Here is a 21676-nt window from a genome sequence, read left to right as displayed (position 1 = left end):
CTTCTTCCAGTTTGCACAACTGCTTTATTCTGCCTCTAGAAAGGGCCTGAGCCCTGGAATACACCTGGCTTAATAACAAGGTGAGATACAAGATTGGAAATCCAATTTACACATTCTGTTAAAGAGCAAAAATAACAGCATCATTCATGAAACACTGGACAAAAGGAGCAGGGAGAAAAAGCATTATTTGTGCACGCCTGTGACACAACCTGACCACAAGAAAGGATTTCTAAAGAGAAAAAGTCATTAGTGAAAGTGCAAAAGAAAAAGGAAAATTAAAAATTGGGAACAAGTACACCCTAGAGGGGGGAAAAAACAAAACAATTTACACATGGCAGAGACTACATCCTAAACCAAACTACCTACACAAACTCAATTCGGTGCATCTAAGAGTCGAAATACTGAGCGTGAGCGAGGACAAAAACCAGAAAGACACATCCAATCTGTGCTTGTTTTTGACCAAAGTCAAATATAAATCCATTATCACTCAGCCTAAACTGATCTACGACTCACAAGAAAACTAAATAAGGGGCAATTCATTATTGTGGTGTGAAGCAAACGAAATAATAATAATAATAATAAAAATAAAACGCTTCAAGTTTATCAATGAAATATGACGCATTTGCTTCATGAAAGCCCCTTAAATATTACAAAATAAGTTAACTCTCCAAACATCTTCCGAGTTAGTATACCGAACGCAGACAGTAACAGAAACCACGACGAGCGTTATCCACCGTTGCACACACAACCTAAAGAAGCAATAAATACACTTGATTATTAAGTAAAAAAAAAAAAAAAAAAAAAGACAATAACAAAAACATTCTGGCGTATGAAAACGTAACAATCACAACAAAAACGCTCGCCACGCACTCGGAGGCAAAGGCGCAAAAATCACAGTTATGTTTCTCATCAATCCTGAGGATCCCGTTGAATGTCTTTGTCACAGTGAAAGAGGTTTCACGCAGTCCCTGCATTTCTTTATTTTACTTTTAAATGTACCTACACAACAGTACACAGTACGTCACCATTGCTTCAAAAGTCTCGCGTCCGAGACGGTAACACAGCAGCTAGATTTTGTACACATGAGAAGGTTTCTAATGTTCTGTGCATAGCATAAAGTTGACCTGCAAAAGAGATGTTAAACATTAACAATATAGACACGATTAGAGGAAAGCAAAACAAAAAACACAGCGCCCCTCTTTGTTTATTTGGTCAGTGCCGTCCACTCGTGCATTTTAATCCGCTTAGGCTTTTAATAAAAAGTAATGGAGGCACTTGCCGGGCTCGTGGTTTGATTAGTATTTAGGCCGTCATCGTAAACCAACGACCCGCAACAGATTCACAGAGTCAACTGTCATGCACGGAGTGCGTCTGACGTTCGGTTTTGTGTTAAGTGCACCGCAGATGAATCTATTGCCGTAATGGAATGCAAATTGAATCAAAAACAACACTGTTCAAGGCCGCAGTCCAAGTTTCGGTCTGCCAAGGCTAGAGTAATCCGCACAGTACATCCTTCCAACACGTCAAACCCTTCAGCGGTAGTGTCTGAAGAACAGTGAGCAACATCGAATCAGTTAAACTTTCCTCCTAGCCGAAGCATTTTTCGAAGCTGCGGAGGAGAAACAGTGCATTAGCTACGTGAACCACGCAATAGCTGTGAAATGAGAGTGAGGTCTGGTGAAGACATTTACCCTGGATAGGTCTAAGAGCTCTTATCTGAAGGTCCACAGCGTTCGTTACTCAGAGGGCTGGTTTGGATTCTCCTCTGAGTCATGCTTGTGGAGTAATGAGGGAAGATCAAGGACCTGTTCCCTAAAAAGAGAAGCATACGGGGTGATGTTCAGTCTGGATTCCAGGACACCTCTTTATTAAACAACTGCCAGGACCATTTTAAAGGCCATGGCGAAGTCTTAAAACTTTAAATAATTCTTGAAAGCCACTGTCATTTTCGTAAAGGAAAAATGTGTATAGCGTGTATAAAAATCTGCTGTTTTGTTTGCGGTTTTTGCTGTTTATTTAAATAAAACAATTTCTTTACAAATTTATATGTCATTTTATACTAAAAATGTGTTCATGTCTGTGTATATATACACATATACACATACATACATACATACATATATATATATATATATATATATAAAATGTTGCTGTTTTGTTTGTAATTTATTACTTTAATAATGATTTTTATTATAAAATAATTGATAATTTATATGCTATTTCTATGTTATTTTGCTGTTTTGTTTTGATGCTTATTTACATAATAGTGTACAGAAAATGTATGTGTATATATATAATTTGCTATTTTTTCTCATTTTTGCTGTTTATTTACATAAAATACATTTACATAATTTATATGCTATTTCTATATATTATTTTGCCGTTTTGTTTGCAATTTTGATGCTTTACATAAAATAATATACAGAAAATGTATGTGTATATAATTTTGCTGTTTTTACTGTTTATATATATATAAAATATTTTAAATAATTCATATGCTATATATGCATACTATTTAGCAGTTTTATTTGTAACTTTTGCTGTTTATTTACTTAAAATAATTTAGATAATTTATATGCTATTTATATATTATTTTGTTATATATTTGCAATTTTGATGCTTATTTACATAAAATAATATACAGAAAATCTGTAAAGAATTTTGCTGTTTGTTTACATAAAATAATTAATATTTGCAATTTTGATGCTTATTTACATACATATATAGAAAATGTATGTGAATAAAAGATTTTGCAGTTTTTTTGTCATTTTTGCTGTTTATTTACATAAAATATTTTAAATACTAATTTATATGCTATTTCTTTATATTATTTTACTGTTTTGTTTGTAATTCTTGCTGTTTATTTACATAAAATATATGCTGAAAATGTATGTGTATAGAATTTGCTGTTTGTTTGTAATTTTTGCTGTTTATTTACATAAATTCTATACTAATTTCTATGCCATTTTATATACATAAAGTAAAATGTCAAAAATATATACATATTTACAAAAATAAAGATTTAAAATAATTAGATGCAAACAAACATACATATTTTTGCAATATTTTTAGTTTAACAAGTTTAATATATAAACTGTGTGTGTGTGTGTATATATATATATATATATATATATACACACACACACACACACACATATATATATATATATACATATACATACACACACAAAATAGGATTGAAATACAATTTGTGAGATTTGCCTACACAGTACGTCAATTCACCAATTTAGTACTATACTTTTGAACTACACTTATTTAGTACTATACTGTACAGGCAAATAATGTATGAAAATTCTTGATGTTTATCCTGAAGTACGTAAAAACAGTGTGTTTTACCTAATGAGCAATTGCTGACAAACATTTTGTAAGTACTTACCAGTGACAGGTGAGGCCATGACATGGCTGGACCCTGCGGCGGCGGGGTGATAGAGGTTGTTGGGCGTGCAGGTGCGGAGCAGGCCGATGACATTCCAGTCAGCCTGCATGCTGTTGGGAGACGCCGTGGGAGTCACCTTAACAGATGCCATGGGCGAGTTCGCCTGCAATGAGGTTTTCGCATTTCTCCCGGAGGGCACGAGTCGGTTGAAACCCTCTCCAAGCCACCCGGATGCAGTATGTAAAGGCTCAAAGGACTTGTGCCTCTTGCTAGAGGGTTCGCCGACATCCGTTTGCGTTAAGTTTCGGAAACGGTCCGAAAGGCAAAGTCTAGCTGGATCCGTGGGCCAAACCATTCCGTTTTTGCCCATGCTTGCCCTCTGATTCACCTCATGATCCAGGCCAGGCCTCTGCTTGGATCGATCACTCAACTCTCGATCGATCACCAATGACGTGTTTAATTTTCTGCTAGATTCTTGCTCTGGGATTCTAGAAAGCGAGCTGGTTGCATCTGATTCCCTGCCACGTTGACCCTCCTGGTGCTGATCTCTCCAGCGCTCTTTTGCAGGAGAAATCTTAGACATCTGAGGTGGTTTCGGAAGCTTCTCCGTAAGTTTTTCAGGTTGGCGCAATGGGGATTTGGTCCGACGGGTCTGCTTTCTGTTGAAGGGGGGCAAAGGAGTGACGTCTTTGCCCTCCAGCGCCGGCGGGCAACCAGTGTACCGTTTCAGTTTCTGAGGTCTGTATCCATTCTTCTTGACATCCAACTTCTCCTTGTGGATGAGCTTTTTATGCATCAGGAGAACCTCAGGATAAAGGGTTTCATAGGAGCAAGAGGTACATGTGTTAGTCGGTAACAGGTTTCTGGGTACTGAGGTAGCAGATACAGGAAGTGGCACTTTGAGGGATAAATTCAAAGGTGCTTCCGTAGCCTCCTTATCCTCCATCTTCGGGTTTACCGGTAACGGGTATTTTTTGTTGACCTCGCCCACAGGGGTGTAGGGAGCTGCGGCGGGAGAACTTACATTCTCTTGCTTGACTTGAATGGAAGGACTTGTGCTGCTAATAACGGCCTGGCTCATGCCTGGTTCATGTTTAACACTGACAGGCAGAGGTTTAGGAGCAAGCCACTGTTTGGCTGGTTTTAGGGCTTGTTTGTCATCTACATTCTTGGGAGGTTCAATAGCCTTGATGATATTTCTAGCAGATGACGTGGCGGGAATGTTCGGGATTTCTGTGAAAGGTTTGTCCTTGTGGCGTCTGTCTAGATGGTACCTCAAAGACGTTTTCTGTGCCGCGGCGTAGTCACAATATTCACATTTATACGGTTTCTCACCTGTAAAATGAGAGGGGAGACGTCAACGTTTAACTACATTCATTCTGAAATACAAGCCATTTGGAGGCATAAATCAAGACCCATGATGTAAAAAAGCAAAGGACTAACCAGTATGTGTCCTGAGATGAATATTGAGGTAATAGTTTGAGCGGAAAGTCTTGCCACAGTAACTGCACTTTCTTGGTGCAAGAATCTTCAGCTTCATTTTTCCCGATCCTTCCTCAATTTTTTCTGTAGGGAAAGTGACAAGTTTGATTTAAGCTTTGAACAATACATGGTATTCTAGAACTGATATTTAAAACTGCAAGCTCCACTACAGAATGTCCTTGAGTTAAACATGCAAGTGTTTTCTCTGACCAGCAGAGGGAGCCCTAAGTTCTCAACCGGCATAAAAAGGGTTCATTAAAACCCTCGAGACAGAAGTACCTACTTCTGTAGTAAAAAGTGCACATTTCTGTGTAATTATGATGTACATAACTCAAAAAGATGATGACAATCTTGAGCGCTCGGTGGATCAACTTCTGACAGATGACGCTAAGTTGTTTTTAACCGAGCAATTAAAAACTAATATAAAAGCGAAAACAATACCAAGCACTTGGGTAATAATACCTGGATTAAAGGCGTCAACTGGCACTCCCTCTTCGGAGCCATCCTCTGAGTACTCCTCGGCTCGGTCAAGAGAAGAACTACTACAAGAGCCTACGCTTTGGGCCCTCCCATCTACAGGTGTGGTGGGACTATCTGCTCCCCCTCGTTCCTTCTTGTGGATTCGGGAATGGAGGACCAACTGATGGTACGTCCGGAAGATCTTGCCACACTCTTCGCAGTTTGTTGGCTTGTCCTTACGAATCAGACCCTTTTGCTCAGGTGATGGGGAAGGAGTCTCGCTAGGCTTGAGTTCACTTCGTAGGCCTCGCCTGGGTTTGTCTCCACCGCCAGAAGCCCAAATGGCCCCCAGTTCCTCTTTTTCAGAACCGGAGTCCTCGTTATCAGAGTTGGAGTCCGCGTTGAGCTCCTTGGCCAAGTTCGGACCTGCTGCGATCTTGCCCCTGGTGGCCAACTGCCAAGCTTGGTAGGTGTTGAAAGGATCAAGTTGGGATATCCAGCGTCCAGACGGATGACTCCTTTCAGCTTCTTCTCTCGCATCCGAAGGATGCAACTGTAGATTCTGCAAAAACGCCTTCTGAGATACAGGAACCTCCTCAGGAGGTTGGCTTTCGGAGACGATCTCATCCACTTCCGGTTCACGATTATGCACCTTGCTGTGCTCAGCCAGAACTTCCTTGTTCAGGAAAAAGAAGCCACATACCATGCACATTTTGTACGACGTGACCACCGGTGATAGGGGCTGGTCTTGGATGACGTCATTAACGGTGGCTGGGATCTCCAGGTCCTGGTTTTTGTTTTTAGCTTTTCCACCATGGGTTCTCATGTGGTTCTTTAGGAACCACGGCTCTTTGAAACGACGCCCGCAAAGGCCGCAGCAGTACGTGAAAGAGTCCTTGTGTTTCCGCATGTGCGTTTCCAGCTCGGTCGCATCTGCAACGGCCTGGCCGCATACAACGCAACAGAGCTCCTCATTCTTTTCCACAGCTGGGCAGGTCTTAGAACGAGCCCTTTCGCTGGGAGTTAAGAATTCCGCTTCCACACGCAACACCGCGGGAGCGTGGAATGTTGTGGGATGCTGGGAAAGAAGGTGTGGTCCTAGGTCTTCCTGATGCAGGAAAGTCTCCTCACAAAACATGCAGTCTAGAGGTAGGCTACTTTCTGCCAGGGTGTCTAGTTTTTCCACCACGCTGGCGTGGGGCGTCATGCTAGATCCAGTACCAGGCATGCTTGCGCTACTGTGGCTGAGAATGTCATGACCTAGTCCGTCAGGACTTTCCACATATGGGATCAATGGGTGGGTAGGCATGTCAGCAGGAATTTACTTGGGTATTTCTTTCTTATTTAGTTTCAACTGAAAGCTTGTATGAAACAATATGATGGATGTTACAAGACATGTGAAAGAAGAGTCATTCATTTGAAATAGTCATAAAGGAAATCATGCATCAGATTACACAACACTCCATGGAACTTAGCAAATTTTCCTAACAGACTTTTTAATTTTCAGCACAGTACATATGCCAAGAGTTGCAGTAAACCCGTATGATCCATCCTGTACATGAGAAGCAGTCGAGGCTTGCCAGTCACTGCCAGGTAATGGGGCATAAACTTGATCAGTTGATTTCTTGTGATTCACACAGAGGAATTGTCCTGACAGGCAAAACCTGAAATGAAAGAAAAAGACAAAGTCAGGTGTGGCCAGTTCTTTGGAATGTAATCTACTCAGGACTACACTTACAAATACAGATGATTAAATTAATGGGGGAGAGAAAACAAGTGCTCATCTCTTTTGAACTGTTACTACAGATGAAACATGATCTGTCACATGGATTGTTAAAAAAAGATTACAAACCACACAGGGCTCTAAGTTTGATGTTTTGCTTAAGTTTCCAAAGTAAACTGGAGACAAAAGAAAAGTTGTTTTAAGTACACTGCAAATGACAGCAAATGCAATTTGCCAAAAGCAGATCATACACAGAGCAAGAAATAATCTAAGCGCACAGAAACAAGCCTTTGATATTTTGTTGAATAAATATAGCATTATTTAAGGTAACACAGACAGTGTAAAACACAGTAGTAACCTTGTGGATAAAGATCTGTTCTAACAGCTAAAGATTGTGAGCATAAAGTATTTGAGCATGAACAAGCAGCTAAAGGGTTGCTGAGAGTATAGTGTTAGACTATAATAATTGTGCCCTTGAGAAAAGTCATCTTTGCTAAATTATTCCAGTGGGACTGTTTCTGCACCATCGCCAAGACATGTTTTATCAAGTTTTAAGATAAAAAAAATAAACGTGTGTCTAAGGGATATTGTAAATGATCTCCATTTCTTTGTTTTCCACAATTTTTAATAAACTTTTTTATTTCACTAATTAATTTTAATGGCCCAGGAGAGTGACAAATCAACTTTTAATTGTGCAATGTCCACGCAATAATCTCAATTGATAAGAGATCATAAAAACTGCATGAACGAACATAATGCATTATAAAATTATATAATAATAATAATAATAATAATAATAATAATAATAATGAGCAGCCATTTTATAGCTTTAAGGCTTACAACCGGCACTTGACTAATTATTTTAATGTAATTTGCCATATAAATTTGTCATATATATATTTCACTGAATATATACGTCACAAACAAACAAAAGCATTGTCTTCTAATAAATTCTAATAAACTGTACAAAGATCTGACATCAACTGTTCTGCAGTTGGTACATTTACATAACATGTAGGGAAACCCCGATTTCAGATCTTTTAGAAAGTTTTTCTGGGACAAAACTGACGAAATGCCATTTCTTAGATGCATTACTGTGAGGCAACAGGAAGCCAAAGTCGTATGCCTATCTACAGCGGTGTCCTTCACAATATCTGTGAAACCTCACTCATGAGGTCTAAGGTGGAGTCACAGCATTGTTCTGCAACCTTTTAGCCTATCTTCCATGCTGAAACAAGCCAATAAATAAGAGGAACCCCATTTATCTTTCTCGTAGGATGTTATATAACACCCAAGATGAACATACAACATTCTTATTCAAGCCTAATTGCAAATTTTTAGGCATGTTGCCACTCAGTTTTAAACTGCACACACACAAGTGCTTAAAGCAAAACCTGAAATACAAAACATAAAGAATCAATCATGCAGTGTCAACAATCTCCTGCTATTCCTTACATACAACTAGCTCAACTCACTTTTAGGGAAACACAACACAAAAATAGGCTGTGCTAACGTAAGGCACTAAAAAAAGAGAAACAGAGGCTCAAGATGAAAAAAAAAAAAAAAAAAAGAGAAACGGAGGCTGAAAAGGAAGCTTTAGCACATCAGTTATCTACCGAATAACCACTGTTAAAAATAAGCAAGTGAAAAAGAAAGAAAACAATCTGTGAATTCTTTTACATTATGCAGACATACTTTAATGACAGGCCTCGCCATGCTGATTTTAAAAAAAACAACGCTGTTTGCGTATCAGAGAGTAAACTTGAACAAAGCCCATTTACTTTCAAATGCAGAAAAGTTCTCTTTAGATAACCTAAATAGTACAAAATGATAAAGTTATTGGCCCCACCTATGCTTGAGTCATTATAATAGCCTAAAACACGGTTAGTTGACATGCTGAAGAAACAGCTAGAGACCAGCTGGTGTTTGTCTTACTCTTTTGTTTGGGCTTCACCATGCAACCTGTTCACAAGAATAGCATGTTTGTTGGGCCCCAAACCATCCAAATGTCTCAAAAGAAGTTCTTAAAAAGAGACAATGTCAGTTACACTTATAGCAGTTGTCTTATAGAACAACAAACGATGCGGATGGCTCATGCAAATCAGTGAAAACAGGTTATAATAATGTAAAAAAAAACAGTATGCGAGAAAAACACACCCGCCACTCAATAACTACCTCAGGAAAATGCTATACTCTATATGCTATATAGAGTGTGTGTACTCTTTAGTGTATATATATATATATATATATATATATATATATATATATATATATATATATATATATATATATATACACACACATCCATACACATATATGATTTCGAAAACTAAGAAATTACACACACACATTTGGTATGTAAATCAAGGTATTCAAACACAATACTACTTCTGAGTACAATTGACGTCGAGTACAAATGGAGAGATGAGGCGATGGCTGCTAATTAACACGACGGTTCCTGACGTAATAATGCAACGTTTAAAAGTATCGTTTTTTCAAAAACATAATAGAAACTGTGCAAACGACGGGCGTTATGAACACAATCATAGTTTATCTAAATAATAATGCCTCGTGTGTGGAAGCGTGTCTTTAATGTGGCTGTAATTTCCTGACACGTGATCATTCTAACTTGATCAGCAGCTTTACAGCTTATTTTACTACATACCTCGCCAATATACCTGCATGTCCTCTTTTACTTTTTTGTTTCCTTTTGGAATGTGATACAAAAACTCCTCCCTAACTACAGTTAAGTTGTTTTACTATAGAACAATGAGATCAAGTAGAAGTTGAATAACTTGAATAAATAACGTATACACATAGTTTGATGGAAGAAACAACAAAAACAAGACGAAATGGACGTTCAAACAAAAGGAAAAATAAAAAAATCATTATTAGGATAAACCAAACTTGACTTATACAAAAGTTCCTTCTTCTTTGTAGCTATTAGAATAACTTGTTTTGCAATGGCTGCATCAAAAGCTATTATGGTATAGCATAATAGGGCGGATATCAAAAAACAACTTCATAACTTTGTTTTTGGGGGATGGCCGAAACTTTAGTCAAGTTGTTTTCTATTCTTTCCCCTTTCAAGTTAAGGAAGAACATCAAAAGGTCTTAAAGCAGTTCCTGCATAACAAAAAAGACATCAACTTTAACATCTACCTCTATTTCGTTTCAAATAACAGACTGTCGGGGTTCAACTAAAGCATATGTCTCAATTCGTTAACTTTGGTGAGGTTAGATCAACCTGTGCTCGTGCTGATAATAGAAATTTGGCTAGCGACACGCTAGCGATGAGTGATATAGAAAATAAGGAACTCACCCTCCATACCTACCATTATGTTCAGACTTCGTCAGGTATTCTTATTGTGTGCCAACAATCGCTATAGTAACTAATAATATCTATGGGGGGTTAGTTTGGTAGCTTCTTTCTTTCTGGAAATCTGATTAGCTGAGTTAGCCAATTGTTAGCCGGACGAAATGCCTTGCTTTCAATGTTTGCAAATCACTCACTATGCAGCTGTTGCGTTCAGAGAGAGAGAGAGGGCGCGCTCCCGTGGGTAGCCGAGGATGTCCGATTCGTTAACGCACAGTTCTTTATGAGTCGGATCTTTTGGAATGAATCAGTTCGGTGAATCGAAAACACGCCGCACAAACGGAATCACTCTAATGAGTCGGTTCACTTTTTGAACAGTTTGATTCTCATGACAATATGATCCCGTTCTTTTTAGTGAATCAAAACACTGAATCAATCCCAACGGTTACTTAATTCATCTCATACTGAACCGCAAAGTATTAGGTACTTTTTACTCGTAATGATCAAAAATTTTAATAGAAGCGCCAATGTCCAAATAGCGGAAGTTTTAAAATCCACTGGAACATGTTAATAACAGTTTTATCGAATTTAGTTGTATTACAACATATAAAAAGTTACCCTGAAGTTGTGAAATATTATTGCATAAGTATTAAGTATATGTTATTAACCACAGACTCTAACTGAATTGTTTGTATGATCTGTATAGTGTCTAATACTGAATAAAAACGTATTAACATGGCTTTATTAAAACGTATGTTCAACAGTATGTGCCATGCTGGGACATCAAGGGACCACGTGGTGACGCAATAACGTCCGTACGTAAAAGAATCACTAATCACGAACGAACTGTTCGAAAGAACCGTTTAAGCAAATGAGGCAGACAGGCGCGTTCACGCAACGCACCTCTAGTCACATGACCCTCTCAACTATTCTTCATCTAGATTGTTACAGAGTGGAGTTGTGGTTTATGGTAGTTGCTTATTATGAACTGGGGTTTGAGAGTAATGCAGAGACTCTGACGTGTGAGGATGGCTTCCGTTAGTAGTAATGAGGAGGAAGTTAACACTAAGTTAGTAGTTAGTAGTCACTTTAGCCCGCATTGTAAACAAATGTCCTTTCATGTAATACGACGTTCAGCTGGTACCCGTATGTTTGAGGGATAAAAACGTGAATATGTTTACAGAAAGTCACAAATACTACGATAACACTACTAAAGTTCACTCTTGGATAGTTATGGGTGTTTTCAGCCTAAGCTAAGGATAATGGATATTTTTTTTAGAAAACAAACTCTCTTAAAACACACTCAACACACTTATGACTTAAACACTGTCATAAACATTTCCACCGCATCAAGTTCTGTGGTGAAAATTACATTTTAAATACTTTTTGAATACAATTATGGACTGTTTTGTTTTGCTGAAGTTGCATTCATAGTGTTTTATCTATCCTAAACCTTGCTATTAGACTAAATATGCTTGAAAATGTCATCATTTGAGCAAATTACAGCTTGACTGGAACGTACACGCACTATAAAATTTTTTTTGTTATCCTTCATGTTCCAAATGAGGGGAAAATGTATTTATTCCATTTCATACACTACCAGTCAAGAGTTTTTGAACAGTAAATGTAATGTTTTCTGCTCACCATGCTTGCATTTATTTGATCCAAAGTACAGCAAAAACAGTAACAACATGCATGAGTATTTTTAGTACTTAAAATGACTGTTTTCTATTTGAATGTGTTTAAAAATGTAAGTTATTCCTATGATTTCAAAGCTGAATTTTTAGCATCTGTACTCCAGTCACATGATCCTTCAGAAATCATTCTAATGTTCTGATTTGCAGCTCAAAAACATGCATTATTATTATTACGTTGAAAACAGCGGAGTATAATTTTTTTTAGGTTTCTTTAATAGAAAGTTCAGAAGAACAGCGTTTATGTGAAATAGAAATCTTTTGAGACATTACAAATGCCTTCATCATCACTTTTGATCAATTTAAAGCATCCAAACTAAATAAGAGCATTCGTTCTTATAATTTCTTTCCCCAAAAAAGAAAAGAATATATACTGACTTCAAGCTTTCGAATGATATAGTGTATAAAGTTACAAAAAACGTTTTATTTTAGATAAAAGCTAATGATTGGATCTTTCTATATTTATCAGAGAATCCTGATAAAAATGTACTCAACTGTTTTAAATATTGATAATAATAATAATAAATGTTTCTTCAAACAGCAAATCAGTAAATTAGAATGATTTCTGAAAATGTAACTTTGATCACATAGATAAATTATATTTTTAAATATATTCAAATAGAAAACAGTCATTTTAAATAGTAAAAATTTTTCAAAAATTGTTTTTGCTGTACTTCGGATCAAATAAATGCAGGCTTGGTGAGCAGAAGAGACTGTATGTTTTCTTACTGTATGTTTAATACCATTCTGTGCTGGAAATTGCATTTTTAAGAATTTTTTGAATAAATCTATAGACTCTTTTGTTTTGCTAGAGCTAAATTTGTTTTATTTTAAAACTTAAATATGCTTAAAAAAGGCATCATTTTATATCCTGCAGCTTTATGCACCAAATGAGGGCAAAATGTATTTATTCCAGTTCATGCAGCCCCGCCTCATGATGGCATCATCCTAAAAACTTGCATTTAAAGTCCTAGTTTTTGCATTTAACTATTACTGTGCAGAACAGAAGAACAGACAAAGTTGCTTTCTCTCCTCCCATAATGTTTCCATTCATTATTTCTTCCGCAAACACAGATAAGCACTGAATCGTCTCTATTCTGCAACTGCATGAAACTGCAGGAAATTTGGCTGTTATTTGAGAGAGCAGATACCTATCACGTCCCTCACACTGCTTCCCTCAACTCGCACAAACACACACATCATGTAGGTTGGGGGGAGGGGAAGAGAAACACACAAGAAAACACATGAATGTAACAACCATAGATCAGAGTTTGTTACTGTTACTTTAACAGTTCAAAGTCACAATTCTAAGCATATTTAGAACTGAAGATCACATTATTCAAGCAAATGTGTTAGAAAAGCACCTTTATGCATCTGTATGCAAATAAGCAAGTAAAACTTGTGGGTTGCATGAACTTTGACTTATAAAGGTTTTGCAGAGCAGTCAAGCATTCAAGGAAATGCTATTTATTTAGTCATGTTCTATACAGAATAGTTCTTATGGCTTCTAATGACTAATACTAATACAGCAGGCATTTGTTGTGACACAGAAAGCATGTTGATTGTAGCTGGAATAGGAGTGTAGCCGGGATGTAGTGCTTCATCAGAAGTGAGAAGTACTTTAAACACCCTCAGGCGAAAGACACACAACTGTTAAGTTGTGCAATCATTCAGCTGAGGAAACTTTGTTATTGAAATTACTCAAATGCAAAGACCTACACAAGTCAGTTTTACGCGTTTGTTGAAACCTTTGTTTCTCCATTAAAAATCTGACCTTCAAAGCATGAAAAGTGCTTTTGACTAAAGTCGTTGCAACAACTTCTATACACGTTCTGTACATTTATTATGGATGGCTGGATGTCCTTCTGCACCAGTTCAACTCCTGTTGTCTTTAAGTTGGATATTATGCATGTGAATGAAGCGTCTGCGTCCCCATCCCCCACATTTCCACACCCAACCCTCTTGGAAAGGAAGATGCAGCTCTTGGGAATCTCCCTAAGGCCTTTTGCTTTTGCATTGTTCTTGTGTGAGGATTTAAATGCCATGTTATTTTATTATTTTGCCCTGAGAACTAAAGGAGAGGCTCATTAGTTTAATGTTTCAATCTATTAAGGAAGTATTGTGATATGTAATGGGATACAGTAAGAAGTGCCATAATAGCAGTTGCACAGGCTTTGATAGACAGATAGACAGATAGATAGGCAGATGTTTTGCCTATTGCTTTTTGCTTTATTATTAATGAAATTACAACTTAAGTTTAGTTGCTGCCTTAAATTTGCAAGTATAATCTTGTGTAACTGAAAAAAATTAGCTGTACTTATTATTATTCAATCTATTATTATTATTAAAAAAATGACCATTGTATGCAATTTAAGACAGCAATTTAACATTTTTTAGGGAGTTGAACATTTTCTGATATATATAGGAAAATGTATCATTAAAAGCTATAATAATTATTGAAAAATGATTAATAATATATTAAATATATTAATTATTATTCAATTATATATATAAAATGACTGTTTTTTATTATTTTATTATTTTAAAATAAATCGAAAATTATGAGAATAGAGTCATTGCAATATGAGATTAAAATTGTAATATTTAGAGAATAAATTTGTAGCATTATAAAATAAAAGTCTATAGTATTTTGAAGATAAAGTCAAAATTGTGAGAATGAAGTTGTAGTAGAATGAGAGTAAAGTGGTAATATTTTGAGAATAAAGCCATAACATTATTATTATTATTATTGTTGTTGTTGTTGATTTGAAAATTATTAATTTTATATTTGGTGATTTTCAACTACACAAGATTAAAAAAAGGTTTAAAATTGTAAGAAGAAAGTATGACAGTAAAATTGTAATATTTTGGGAATAAATATTACAATAAATATTACAATAAATAAAATATAATGACTGCGCTTTAGAACCACGTAAAACAACAACAAATATTTGTAAAACAAATAAATCAAATAAAATCAAAATTGTGAGAATAAAGTCAGCAATGTGAGATTAAAGTTATATTTTAGTAATAAAGTAATATTTTGAGAAAAAAAGTTGTAGTATTTTAAAGATAAAGTAAAAATTGAGAGAATAAAGTTGTAGCATTATGACAGTAAAGTTGCAATATTCTGAGAATAAACCTGTAACATTATTATTATTATTTCTATATTTGGCAATTTTCAGCTAAACAAGATTATTAAAAGAAAAAAAAAAAAAAAAAAAAAAAAAAGATTTGAAATGACTTTACATCAATTTAAATTCTAATACATGTATGACATCTGGCTCATATAATGAGGCATTGATTATTGGTCCGAACCTTTGTAGTGTCATAAAGGATTTCTTTGGCAGGAACTATTAATTTGAGTTTCCAAAGTCAAATCTCCCATTCTTTTGTAGCTACAGTAAATCCATTGAAGAGAGTCCAGGCAGTGCTGTGTTGTGTGCTTCCCATTCATCTGTGCTGTGAATGCTGGCTTACAGACGCATGCTCTATTGCGATCATTTCTGTGAGAGAGAGGCTCTCAGTTGCGGCTCACAGCTGTCAGCAGGACCACACAGTCAACAAATCCACATCAGTCTCTGTTCAGCAGCAATAAACTGCCCAGAGACCTCAAGGAGCGATTTTTGGACCATTTGTTTAGTGCACACTAAATGATGTCATTCCAAGACTCGAACCCAGTCGTTAAGTCTCAGTTGCTGGTTTCCATAATGGAAAGTATTGCACTGCATGATGGGGGAAAGTTTACAAAACAGGCTTTTAAGAAGATTGTTCAGTCGCTCAGCTTCAGTTCATGTCTGATCTGGTGATCTAACGCATGATAATCCTGACAATAATCTGCTGAGTAACAAGTGCACAGCGGCTCATACTTATTTTCTTGTTAGAAATATATATTTAAAGAGTTCAGATGCAAAGGCCTCTAGATACATCTAATGTTTTTCTTTAAAATGAGCATTTCTTTCTGGCTACTTTGTATAGGTTGCTATGTAAGTACTGGTACTTCTGATTGGGCTGAGGCTGGAATTTAGTAAGTTTGAAGTAAAAGCATTTGATGGATGAATACTATGTGTCAGAAGCATTCACTTAGTATCATTATCTCATTTTTGACCGAGATGGCTTTTAGCTGGTGTTGCAGCTCAACTCTTTATATATATATATATATATATATATATATATATATATATCACCATTTGATCAAAAATACATTAAAAACAGTAAAAATATTATTACAATTTAAAAACTGTTTTCTATCTGAAAATATTTAAAAATGTAATTTATTCCTGTGATGCAAAGCTGAATTTGGATCCTTCAGAAATAATATGTATGTGTATATATATATATACCATATATTATATTATTTAGATATTATTTGTATAGTTTAATTGATATCATTTGTTATATTTAGTTTGTTATTTTACTAGCTTTTTAAAATTTTTAAAGTTAATTTTTTTAAAATTTTATTTCAGTTAATGTTTGTTTAATTTTAAATAAGAAAAATGTTTTTTTTATTAATATTTATTTTTATGTTATTATTTTTATTTTTATATAATATTTATTTCATATATTTTATTACATTATTATTTATATAATATTTATATTATTTATTTATTTATTTAATTTTTATATTATTTAATTTTTGTTTTTGTCATATTTCCACTTCAATTTTACTTTTATCTTGTACTTTTTTAAATTAAGGTTTAGTAATATTGTTGTTTTTGTATATTTTATCATTTTTGTCTATATTGTTTTTAATTTTATATATTATAATAAATTAGATACATTTTTATATACATTTATTTTTTATATATTATTTATGTAATTTATATTATGTAATTTTATTTATGCAAATTTTTATATTTTAAATACTTATTTGATATTTTATTTTATTTCACTTTTGTTTTTTTTATTTCCACTTTAATTTTACATTTACGTTTTACTTTTTTTACTTGCGTTTTAGTAATTTTGTTGTTTTTGCATATTTTATCATTTTTGTCTATATTGCTTTTATTATTTTTATATATTATAATAAATGATATATATTTTTATATAAATTCATATTTTTAATATTATGTAATTTATATTATTTTTTATATTTTAAATACTTTTTTTAATATTTTATTTTATTTCACTTTTTTTTCCATTTCAAATAACGTAAGAAGTTGTTTCTCACAGACATTTTTTGTCTGTATTGTTTTTATTAATGTTATATACTTTATATTATAATTAATTATATACATTTTTATATAGATTTACATTTTTTAAATATTATTTATGTCATTTATATTACTTATATAGTTTTATTTATGTTTTTTTATATTTTAAATATACATATTTTATTTATTTTATTTACTTAATGTTAATTTTATTTCAAATAACAAAAAAGTTGTATTTCACATACAAACGTTTTTATCAGGGTTATTTAGTATCACTGATATACTATTATACTTGTGGTTAAGATTTAGCAATATTAGGATATAGGAATATATTCATAGTTTAATACTTTATAATAAACTATAATTTATTTTCTTTATTTATACTTTTTTTATATAAGTAACTATGTAATAAGTGTGATAATGTACAGTCAGGCAGTTATAATATTACGAAGAGCTAATCATCCTCGCCAGGGTTTATTTTCGTGATCATGACAGACTCATTGTACATTATCATCCACATATAAATACGATGATTCACATTATAGCAGTGTTGTGTGATATCAGTCACAGAGACATGTTTGTCAGCTGTAAATATTGACATAACAAAGATGACACTAGAAGTCACTGCTGCTACATCTTAGTCTAAAATGAGAGGATTCTTAATTACATGTCCTTTTTTTATGACTTAAATGAGCGTATTCATCTGTTTCCGTTTGTAAAGCAAAATGTATTGATAACAAACTGAGCTGAACTGTCTTTCACCTGGATTATTCTTGCTGTATCCTGAGTGTGTGTCACACACAGCAGTGTCAAATGTTAATCAAAGCAGCACATGTGACTCGAGGCCTCCCGCTCACGTCCTATTGTTCTGACATCACAAAGGCTTTGGGGGCAGCAGGAATCAGGAACGCCATTATTATGTCTGCGCTGATGAAAGACCGCCTGTACATCCAGACTGAGGGGAGACTGAAGTTGTGTTGGTAAAAAAGTTTTAGTTCAATGCTTTACACACAACATTATTATCAGTGATATTTTAGAATCATTTAAATACAGTTATAGTTTTGACTGTTATAGTTTTGACTTATTTTAATGTTTTTCTTTTTAGATTTTAGATTTTTTATTTTATTTGTATAGCACTTTATACAGTATTGATTTTTTCAGATCAGTAATTTTATTCATTTTATATATCCTAAATATTGTTAAAATAAATTTTCATTTATTCTAGTTATAGTTATATTATATTATATTATATTATATTATATTACTGTTATAAAACAGTAATATTTTGAATTTTTTTAGAATTTAAAATAACAGTTTTCTTTCTGAAAATATTTTAAAATTTAATTTAACACTGTGATAAAAGCTGATTTTTTAGGATGAACAGGATTCTTTGATAAATAGAAGGTATATGAAATATATATATATATATATATATATATATAATTGTTTTTCAAGCAGCCATTTTATATGATTTAATTTACTGTATATTGATTATATAGGTTCATTTATAGAATTTATTATATTTAGTTTATTTTACGAGCTAACTATCTGAAATAAAACATACTAACTAGTGTTTATTTTATTTCAAATAACAAAAATATTGTAAATAACAAAAATATTGTGTTTGACACCAAATTTTTATCAGTGCTATTTAAATACCATTGATATATTATTACAGTTTAGATTAATATTTATTTAATTTTCATTTTTTAATTTCTTTTCATTTTATTATAGTTTCACTTTAATTTTAGTTAAAGTTTTATTAATGTTGTGTTTTTATATTTTATTATTTTTGTATGTATATATATATATATATATATATACTTTTTAAAGTATATTTTATTATTTTAATTTATTAAATTATTTTTGTGTATAACTAACTATGTAATAAGTGTATATATTCTACATATTGCTTAAACAAATTTTCATATTTTAGTAAATTTTAAATACAGTATTATAGTACTTTAACTAAACTAATCGAAAATGAGAAAAGTTTACTTTGGCAACTAGCTGGAATAATTTTGTATTATTAAATAATATTATGTTATGTTATATATATATTTTTCTATTTCAGTTAATCTTTATTTAGTAAAAGTTTTTATCAATGCTATTTTGTATCACTGATATACTATTATAGCTTTGATTAATATTTATGTTAATTTCTGTTTACTAGTATTTTATATATATTTTTTATCTTAATTTTAGTTAAAGTTTTAGTATTGTTATAGTGTTTTTTTTTTGTTGTTTTTTTATTTTTATTTTAAGTTAAAAAAAAGCATAAAAAAAGCATATAAAAGCAACTAGCTGCAATAAAATATATATATAGTTTTAAATTTACTTTTACAGTTAATCTATATATATTATTTTAGTACTTTTTGATATTTATTTATATACTAATATGTTATTTATTTAGTTTGTATATGTTTTGTTTCAGTGTTTATTTCAAGTAAAGAAAAAGGTTTTTTTTATGGTTTCAGTTAAGTTAAGTATTAATCCGATTCCTATCTACCCTGAATTATCTCCATTGCGGTTCTTCAGATCTGGATGATGGTTTTGTGATACTGTTACGAATCAGTCACAGCAAAAGCTCATCATTAGTGCGGTGTCTTTGTTTGCGCTGCTCAGATTAGCCTCTTCGAGGAGGAAATGACAGGTTTGATCATTTAAACATGATTCACCAGTATCCAGCTGATTTGCATGAGTTTACAAACAATATAATCTTGGCCATCCAGTCCAACTAGATACGTTTGTCATGTCTCTCTGATAGTTGCACTTCCTAATAAGCCAGTTTTGCAGTGGTAATAAATGGCAGCGTCCCGAGCGTTAGCTGGGAGGGGGTTGTGCTGTTCCCCTGAGGATAATATCAAGCCAAATGGCCAGTCAGCCAATAATGATGGACCAAAAGTAGGGCAGAAGGCATCAGCACAACGTTTGAGAAAGAAAAGCTACTCACTGATTAGGTGACACATAAACAACTTTTAGATAATCACACACAAAAACGTCACACATAAAAAGAGTTGAGTAAACATACATACCCTTAAAGATAGATAGATAGATAGATAGATAGATAGATAGACAGATATTAATGCAATGAACATTACCTGAAATATCATAAAATATATTAAAAATACTAAAATAATATATATAAACTATAAAACTAATAAATAAAATTAAATTAAATTAAATTCTCTCTCTCTCTCTCTCTCTCTCTCTCTGTCTGTCTATATATATATATATATATATATATATATAGAAGAAAGGATGAGAATATCAAAGACTTCAGGGTGGATTCTGTAAATAAAATAAAATAAATCTCTAATTCTATTATTTTTATATCAATATTATTTTAATTGCAAAGTTGTTATCTTAAATTTTGTTTTTTGCTCATTAAAATAAAATAAAATAATAAATAAAATAAAATAAAATGAAATAAAAATCTATCTCTAATTCTATTATTTTTATATCAATATTATTTTAATTGCAAAGTTGTTATTGCAGTGGTGGTATCATTATTGATGTTTAAACCAATGTTTAAATAATAAATAAATAATAATAATAGTAATAATAATAAAATTATATGTCAAGCGACTGTTTTAGATTTTTATACAATTTAATTTACATAATTTATTACATTTACGTTTAGTTATCTTACTAGCTAACTAGCCTAAATAATATTTTTGTATTTTTTATTTTATTTACATTTTAGTTATGGCATGTTTATTTTATTTCAAAAAACAAAAAAGTTGTTTCACAGACAAAATTTTTGATCATGTTATTTCAGTATCATTGATATACTACTATAGTTTTAGTTAGTATTTATTATATAAATACATTTTTATATATACATTGTATTACTTATATATTTAAAATAATCAAAAAAATATTCAGCTCTATTTCTATTGTTTTTATATCAATATTATTATAATTGCAAAGTTGTTATCTTTAATTTTTGTTTTTGCAGTGGTTGATTGTAATTGTTTAAACCAATGCTTAAATGATAAATAAAATAAAATAAAATAAAATAAAATAAAATAAAATAAAATAAAATAAAATAAAATAAAATAAAATTAAATTAAATTAAATTAAATTAAATTAAAAACTAAAAAAAAATGAAAACATAAATAGAAACTAGCTCTAATTCTATTATTATTTTTTAAATGTACTTGCTGTAAGTTCTGCAAGTTCTGCATTACAGCTGCTAACATAACAGCACAGCTTAGCAAACAGAGTACACTGATGAAAATGGAATTCATTAAAAGCATGTATATTGTGTGTGTGTGTATGTGTGTGTTGAGCAGACGGCACACATGTGTGATGCTCTGAGTGGATTGTGAAGTTTGCTGAAGCCTGGTTTTGTCTTGATGTGTCAGGAGCAGCTGACTGCATTGTTCAGCCTCAACTGCTCACTGTCGGGAATCAGCCCTATACAAATTTGTTTCTCCTATTAATGCA

The 21676-nt window shown here is 32.8% G+C and overlaps 1 protein-coding gene across 3 annotated transcripts; it reads right to left on the bottom strand.

The window, feature by feature from the left end:
- Positions 1–786: 786 nt before the first annotated feature.
- On the bottom strand, positions 787–10630 carry znf217 (zinc finger protein 217). Of its 3 annotated transcripts, none has more exons than XM_051096992.1 (6): positions 10575–10630; positions 5342–7002; positions 4841–4963; positions 3398–4732; positions 1692–1812; positions 787–1609 (listed from the first exon to the last, which is right to left on the bottom strand). In XM_051096992.1, the coding sequence occupies exons 2-5, from the start codon at positions 6645–6647 to the stop codon at positions 1703–1705; spliced, it is 2874 nt and encodes a 957-aa protein (XP_050952949.1). In that variant the 5' UTR covers positions 6648–7002; positions 10575–10630; the 3' UTR covers positions 787–1609; positions 1692–1702. The 3 variants fall into 3 exon arrangements, with proteins under 3 accessions (XP_050952949.1, XP_050952948.1, XP_050952947.1); XM_051096991.1 differs by having other exon boundaries at positions 10384–10612; XM_051096990.1 differs by having other exon boundaries at positions 10397–10612.
- Positions 10631–21676: the final 11046 nt, after the last annotated feature.

This window comes from Labeo rohita, chromosome 23, assembly GCF_022985175.1.
Source record: "Labeo rohita strain BAU-BD-2019 chromosome 23, IGBB_LRoh.1.0, whole genome shotgun sequence".
Classification (NCBI taxonomy): Eukaryota; Metazoa; Chordata; class Actinopteri; order Cypriniformes; family Cyprinidae; genus Labeo; species Labeo rohita.
The sequence above is the reverse complement of the archived record's forward strand: the minus strand, read 5'-3'. Positions and strand labels throughout refer to the sequence as shown.

Excerpts from the sequence above, each read along its gene's own strand:
- znf217 (XM_051096992.1), bottom strand. The coding sequence starts at position 6,647 with ATGCCTACCCACCCATTGATCCCATATGTGGAAAGTCCTGACGGACTA. Across the intron at positions 4,964-5,341 it reads AGTTGACGCCTTTAATCCAG|AAAAAATTGAGGAAGGATCG; the intron begins GTATTATTACCC and ends CTTTCCCTACAG. Across the intron at positions 1,813-3,397 it reads CATGGCCTCACCTGTCACTG|GGAACAGGTCCTTGATCTTC; the intron begins GTAAGTACTTAC and ends TTCTCTTTTTAG.